General features: G+C 36.7%; 1 protein-coding gene across 2 annotated transcripts in view; it reads right to left on the bottom strand.

Moving 5' to 3' along the window:
• LOC311087353 (uncharacterized protein) overlaps positions 1-6,114 on the bottom strand; it is a 69,320-nt gene extending 63,206 nt beyond the window's left edge. For both annotated transcript variants that reach the window (XM_084120700.1, XM_084120699.1), the window contains exon 1: positions 5,978-6,114. In XM_084120700.1, the coding sequence (XP_083976826.1) occupies positions 5,978-6,038 (61 nt within the window). In that variant the 5' untranslated portion in view covers positions 6,039-6,114. The remainder of the gene's footprint in view (positions 1-5,977) is intronic.
• Positions 6,115-8,367: the final 2,253 nt, after the last annotated feature.

Here is an 8,367-nt window from a genome sequence, read left to right on the forward strand (position 1 = left end):
GTCAAAGCATAACCAACACTATCAGATCACATTTTACTTTGTTCATTTAACTGTTATAAATCAATAACAGCGGACAAACAACAGTAAATATTAAAGTAAAGATATAATGGTCTAGAGCCCAACTAAAGCAAACACCCATCACCTTAATGGTAACTTACAATTTGTGATTTTCTCCTTCAGTGATTCTGCTTGTTAACATCAGGTGTCTTCAATAATGCTCAATATTCACTTAATTAATCACTTAATTATCTCATTAACTTTAACACTCTTGAGTGTTAATTTAACACTCATATTTTAACACTTTACTACACATAGTAAATGCCGCTCCATCTGAAAGCAGGTGATGGCGATTTACTACTAATCAAGGAACCGGCTTTACTGACGAGATGCGCATGACAATGTGATGCGATATATCGCCCAGCCCTACCTTAACCTTTAAAAGAAACGGTATATATTTGTACCTTTTAATGCTTGGGGACATATATGTACCTCAAAAAGGTACATATATGTACCTTGGGGGACAGAAATGGACTCCTGCTGTACCCCTATTTCTGAGAGTGTAGGTGCGCCTCTGGTATTTTTTTGTGTCAGAACGCCATAAGGAATATCTTTAGATCTGAGTGATGGATTATGGTGTGTTTGGGCTCTTTTTAATCTTAACAATCTGCTGTAAATAATGATGTGCCATTTTCCACAATTGATGCATGCTTCATTGAGTTATGAGTTAGAACGTGACATAAGTGCTACATCTATAATAAAGATCTATGTGCGCATTTGTGGCTTCATGTGTTACAACTCCACAAGGAATAACTTTAGATATGAGTGATGGATTATGCTGAATCCATCCTCTTTTTAATCGTGAGAGTCTGCTGAAAATAATGATGTGCATTTTTCTACGATATGTGCATGCTTCATGAAGTTATAAGTGAAAACCAAACGCTTCATGAGTATATATTTGGCTAGGTGCGTCTTTGGTATTTTCTGTGTTAGAACGCCATGAAGAATATCTTTAGATGTGATTGATGAGTTTGGGCTCTTCTTAATCGTGAGCTCCTGCTGTAAATAACGATGTGTCATTTTTCATGATCGATGTATGTTTCATGAAGATACGAGTAAAAAGGCCAAGTCTAAGCTACCTCGCTTGGCTACGTGCGTTTGTGTATTTTTTGTGTATTAGAACTCCATGAGGAGTATCTTTAGTTCTGAGTGATGGATTACGTTGAGTTTGGACTCATTTTAATTGTAAACATCTGCTGTAAATAATGGTGTGTCATTTTCCACAATCGGAGCATGTTTCATGAAGTTACAAGCGGAAATGTGTCTAAAATTCAGCATCCATATATGGTTTACCCATGGGTCTCTTGAGGGGCTTATTTTACAAAAACCTTGCTCAAGTTTAGTAAAAGCCTGAAACAATTATGCTTGTTGTATTATACTCATTGAGACCTTTCAAATGACATATGCCACATGACTATCTGAGCAGTATGATGTTTTTGACACATTGCAGTACATAATAATTTCCTCTTCCTCATAAATTACACTCAAAAAAAAAATTGTGTCTAAAAATAAGATTTATGTATTTAAATTGCATAACAAATTCCCATGCATTTGGATTACATAGTTTTAACATAAACCAATCAATACTCCTGAATGTGATTCATATGTTTAAGTCATACATAAATGAAACAGATAAGATTTATGTAATTGTATTAATAAACTGAATGTGATTTATATTTGTCAGTTGTATGTAAATGAAACAGGTAAGATTTATGTAATAGTACACAGAAAAACGCCCATGTTAAATTAACACTGCTCAGTGTTCATATGTGTGCACACTACAGAGTTAAAGCGGTGTTGAAGTTAATGAGATAATTAAGTGATGATTGAGCATTAATGATGAACACCTGCTGTTAACAAGCAGAATCACTGAAGGAAAGAGAAACACAAGGGGTGCTTCTCAATATCCCTCCTCGTCTCCTCTCTCCTCCGTCCTCCATCCTATGACCCGGAAACCGATCGAGCACAGCCATCTTGAAGGACATCTCAGTTCTCTAATTGCACCGCGAGGAGTTGAGGATCGAGGAGTGAGGAGGTTTCCAGAGGAGTCATGAGCGAGGATACACAGGTGCATCCTATGCGGAAGAGTTTTATCGACTAAAACGTGACGCACGTATAAATTCTCCTCCCCCTTCACATCGGTCACAATAATTTTGATTTATACTTTACTTTTGCAGTTTATATAAACCACACACCTCACATATTTCAACAGGGTATCTTTCTTTATTATTATTTATTATGAATTTCTTAAATAAACAAATTTCAACAACATGAGGGCAGATCCTCTGAGCGCTGCTGATGACGCGATGAAGTGACGCTCGAGTGATCAAGTATTCCAATGTATAAAAAAAGCTTTCATTCGATCCCTCCGTCCTCGCGTCTTTTCCTTGCAGCCTTCCCTCGCATCCTACAGGGGGCGGAGCTGAGACGCGAGGAAAGGAAGCGAGGAGAGGAAACGAGGATGCACAAATAAGAATTGAGAAGCACCCAAGAACTACAACTGACTTCAGACACAGCCTTAGATGAAATCAACTGAAGAGAAAAGAAGACATTAAATCTGTTAAGATCTCAGCAGAGGAGGATTAAACAACTCCACAGACAGCATTACCAGCTTCACTTATTACTAACCAGACTGACTTTATTTCATTTCCGTTTGAATGAAATCAATAGTTGTATTTTAAAGTCACCATGATGGTGGTTAGCGTTTGCTTTAGTTGGGCTCTTGACCATTGACTCTTTAATATAACATTTTCTCTGGCTGCTATAATTATGTGTTTATAAAACACATTTGTTGCAGTGAAAAAGCCAAGAGAAAAAGAGATCAGGTGATGTTGGCTGTTTATTGATGATGATGACGACAAAGTCATCATCATGTAATTGCCTGATTCACTGATCTTGTTCAGTGTCTAATGCATTTTAATATTGTTTTATTCATAACAGAAGCCATTTAATTTTACAGCATGAAATCTAACAGTGTTGTTTATCAAACAATATATATATTTTTTTAATAGTTAGTGCACAAAAACCTTTCATCTATGGCATTACTTCGACTCACACAGACATCAAGAAACAGCATATGAATCTCAACAATGGTGACAAAAGATACAAAAAATCCTGATGCATAATTTATTAATGCCGCAATGCATGCTGGGAGATATGGGTGAGTTTTGATTGGTGGTACCCAGCATGCACTGCAGCATGAAGCATTTCATTGATTGTCACCATTGTTGAGAGTCATACACTGATTCTTGATGTCTAAGTAATAATGTAGAAGAGAAAGTTTAATGCACTAAATGTTTTTAAAATTCTTTATATTATTTGATTAACTGTTGGATTTAATGCTGTCAGGTCACACAGCTACTATAACAAATAAAACAAAATCACATAAGCCCAATAATCAAAGCATTAGACACTGAAAAAGATAAGTAATTCAGGCCACAATATGATGATTACACCTTCATCAATAAACAGCCAATATCACTTGATCTCTTGGCTTTTTCGCTGCAACAAATGCGTCTTATAAACACTTATTATAGCAGCCAGAGAAAATGTTATATTAAAGAGTCAATGGTCAAGAGCCCAACTAAAGCAAACGCTAACCACCATCATGGTGACTTTAATATACAACTATTGATTTCATTCAAACGGAAATGAAATAAAGTCAGTCTGGTTAGTAATAAGTGAAGCTGGTAATGCTGTTTGTGGAGTTGTTTAATCCTCCTCTGCTGAGATCTTCACAGATTTAATGTCTTCTTTTCTCTTCAGTTGATTTCATCTGAGGCTGTGGCTGAAGTCAGTTGTAGTTCTTGTGTTTCTCTTTCCTTCAGTGATTCTGCTTGTTAACAACAGGTGTTCATAATTAATGCTAAATCATCACTTAATTATCTCATTAACTTCAACACCCTTTACCTCTGTAGTGTGCACACATATGAACACTGAGCAGTGTTAATTTAACATGGGCGTTTTTCTGTGTACTATTGCATAAATCTTACCTGTTTCATTTACATACGACTGACAAATATAAATCACATTCAGTTTATTAATACAATTACATAAATCTTATCTGTTTCATTTAGATATGACTTAAAAATATGAATCACATTCAGATTATTGATTGGTTTATGTTAAAACTATGTAATCCAAATGCATGGGAATTTGTTATGCAATTTAAATACATACATCTTATTTTTAGACACAATTTTTTTTGTGAGTGTATGTATTAAAAAAAAATCATTTTATCAGCAAATAACTCAGCACTACTTTGGAGATAATCATAATGGCTACATTCATTGTAAAGTTTAGACTCTAAGCTTTCAAATGATGCCTATTTCACGAGTTCACATGTTAATGAAATCTGATGTAATATTATAATGCGTATTTGGCTTGCTGTCCGGGGGGAGGGCTCCGAGCTCGGAATTCGGCCCGACCCCAGAGTACTCCCCCCTATGAATGTATAGATCATAGGTATCTATGAGCAGGCCCATCTGAATGTGAGGTGATGGGGTGGTGGCGGGATGCTGAGAAATTTGTCATGAGACAGGAGGTAAGGGAAGGCTTTATTTATACTGGCTTCTTCTTGTGCTGATTGGATGATTACCTGAACATGCTCCTCCCGAACTTTGTTACATAAAACTTAATTTTGTGTTGATCAATGCAGTAGTTTTGAAAAATATGACAATTAATTTTTTCCATAGCTAGGTGGCGCCCTCCGGCGGTATAATCCGTTCTAAAGGAATAACTCAGCACCTTTTAGGAGTTGAATAAAATGTATAGGTGCATTGAAAAGCTGAGATTCTAAGCTTTAAAATGATACCTATTGTATCATATCATTCAGTGGTTGCTTAGTAATTTGATTATAAATTTTTTTCATGGGGTGGCGTCCCGCCGGCGGGACGGTTAGGGTTTAAGGGGTTAATGGAAAACAGCATGTTACTGTCAAAATGTGGCCATTTGTTACTGTGCACATTGTAAAAATTTGCTGTAAAAAAAACTGCCAAATTTTGACAGTAACAAAATCGGGGCTAAAATCGTGCCGTGTGAACTCAGCATTAGATGAAATCAACTGAAGATGAAAGACATTAGATCTCTGAAGATCTCAGCAGAGGAGGATTAAACAACTCCACACACAGCTTTACCCTCACTTAAAGCAAACAACACACTCTCCAGAATAAACTATTAGTCTTTATCAGAGAGCTGTTCAAATCACTGACACACTCTTAATATGAAGATAATTCTTCATCATCAGATGTTTGAGTGACACTATGTCCAGTATCAGGAATAATACAGTATGATCTGTGTGTATCAATACACAACTCTGAGATCACAACGTGAATGTGTGCAAGAATAAACTGAGCATGTTCAAATGAACTCTTTCCAGACTAATTCCACTAAATGTTGTAAGGGTGGATTTCCTGCAGGACTGACGAATGACTAAAGAAACATTGTCAGCAAGATGGTAGAAAACTGTACATTTCTTGTCTATTCCACCCACTGACACTTACACCAACGACGTAAATAAGCGCAGTTACAATAGATTAATATGTGGGAGAGCGTTGCTGTAGAGAGTGACAATATTGTATTGCAATAGAAAGCACTATTATACTATATATCAAGTCATTACCAAATCAAAACTAGTTAGCACATTATTTGTAATTGAAAGGGTTTATTGACAACATGGTTACAGTTATACTTAAAATAGTTACAAAATAAATGTCTGAGATGATAACTTATACCATTAATTGTTCCCAGCATATATGTAAAATGTTACCAGAGAGAGAGAGAGAGAGAGAGAGAGAGAGAGAGAGAGAGAGAGAGAGAGAGAGAGAGCGAGAGAGAGAGAGAGAAGAGGAGGCAAAGAGAGAGAGCTCTTGGATTATTTTCAATCCTACAATGTGTTTAGAGAAAATACAGATTTCTTTACCTGTGAGAAGTGAAGAGAGAATGATCAGTCCCAGCAGACACAGATCACACTTATCAGCCATTTTGTGTTTCTGTCAGTCTTTCCCTTCATTATATATAGTTAAAGCTCTTCCTTTAAACATCATCATCTCCTTCTGTGGTTATTAACTTCCTGTCATCTGACATACTGAGTGTTTAAATCCTGCTAGAGTTGCTATAGTGACACTAAAGTGTTGCTTTAGTGTGTGAGAAGTGCATATACTGTGAATCACACTGTCTCAACACACATCTGCTCTGAACAGTTTATTGGCTAATTTTGCACACGAGAGAATTACTATTAGTCTCACTTCTTTATTTTAGCAGTTTCCCACATGACGTTAAAATCTAGAAATACGATTATTACATTATTAGTGAAAGAATTGTTTTGTTACTGAAAAGGTTTCCACTGTCCATGACTAACTTGTAGAAAATTAATTCTAAAGCAGTTTTAAAGTATTTTGAAATGATTAACATCAGCTCCAGTTTGGTGAAACAGAAAGTATTTGCAGACACTTCATGAGCGTCTGTAAAGCAGATATTAAATGTCTTCAGGAAGAGTTTCTACACATGGATTATAATGTTCTGCTTTACTCTCTCCAGCCCTGAGAAAACAGATCAGATCCGCCACTATTCACACACACTCTATCTATCTATCTATCTATCTATCTATCTATCTATCTATCTATCTATCTATCTATCTATCTATCTATCTATCTTAATTTTTAGCTGTTTATTCCAAAATAAGAGCCCTCCAAAATTCATAAATATGCTGTTGTGTCTACAAGCAACGGTGCGAGAGGACAGCTGCCATCCTGATAATTCATTTGATATAATTGAGTAAACAGCTGTGAAATGTGAAGGCTGCATCCTTCATTTCATCCTCCATGTAGCTTTCGTAGGATTTCCTAATTGCGCAACCAGGTGTTTTTGATCACCGCTCCAGGCGCTATGGAGCCAGAATTGGCTATTGTCATTTTTATGTTTTATATTTTACTGGAGGACATGGTGAGGATGTTTCAGCCCCGGCGCTGCCGGATCATGTATTTTGCAGAATCTCTAGTTTTACTCTTGATACTTTAAGTACATTAGAGTATGCAAGATATTTTTGCTTAACTAAGGTTTTAGTAGTTTTTCCCCAATGCAGTATTAGTAGTTATTAAAAGTACTTTTTTCAGAAATATACTCTTTAAAAAAAAAAAAAACCTCAGTGACATGGGAGCCGTCGACTGAGTCAGCCCTGCAAACCTGTTGGTGGACAACTTAGTGGATAGTGGAAATATGCACTCAAACACTCCACCAGCAGGAGGCCTTACGGTCCACCAGCTCCACCAGCTCCACCAGGGTCTCCCACTCAGCTGAATCAGTTTTTTCTTATTTTATGTACTGTAAATGTAAATGTCTTTGTTGATTTTGTTATGTTTAACGTATGTTGTTAATAGTTGGAAAAAGTACTTTAATGTAGCCCATGGAACAAATGATTTTCATTTACCAATTTTATTAAAAAAAAAAAGGTATAGAAGAATTTGTTTCATGTAGAAATTATTACTGTCATTACAAAAATAAACAATGTCCAGAACAATTCATTCTCTTTCATTTACACATTTAAAGTTGCATAAAAATAATGTACAGATTTTTTCTTTCCTTTTTTTAAAAAAAAGTGAAAAAAGTTAAAGAAGAATATGTAGAAAAAATATATATATTTTCAATCATTCTCTCAAGAAGAGAATACAGCCTGTCCATCCTCTCCTGTGCTCTCCTCGCCTCTGCCTCCCTCTCTAGTTGCCCTCTGTCTCGTGCTGGTGCTGCTGGTGCTGGTGCGGGTGCTGGTGCTACTGGTGGTGCTGGTGTTGCACCTGGCTCCTCCTCACCGTGGGCACCCACTGCTGAACTCGGCCCTGGTGTGTCCTCAGGGATTGAGGCAATGAGGACAGGGGGGTTGGTGCAATGCCTCTGTCCCAACACCTGATCCATGAGGACACAACCGGGCCGGGCAAGTTTCAGCAGTGGGTTTCCCACTCACACCCTCAACTGTCCCAGGACACGTGCAATCCTAAGGCAGAGCAAATGAACCATGGCTTGGTAACAACAACAGCACAATACATTTCAGCAAAGACGTGTGTATTAACTTTATTACTTTTTTTTTTTTCTCCTGAATTGCTCTAAAAAAGCAGAAAAGGGTACTTAACACAGGCATGCAATCTTAAGTGCATTGTTAACACTGCAAAATATGACACATCAAGACATGCATACAAAATACTTCACCCTATAAAATACTACTTTATAGGGTGAGTGATATTTCTTATAATACACAAGTGAGATAGACTAGTGCAAATATTACAAATAGGTTGTTAAACTAATATTAGCACAGATTTT

Source organism: Abramis brama (genome assembly GCF_963993115.1).
Source record: "Abramis brama genome assembly, chromosome: 1".
In the NCBI taxonomy this organism is placed as follows: domain Eukaryota; kingdom Metazoa; phylum Chordata; class Actinopteri; order Cypriniformes; family Leuciscidae; genus Abramis; species Abramis brama.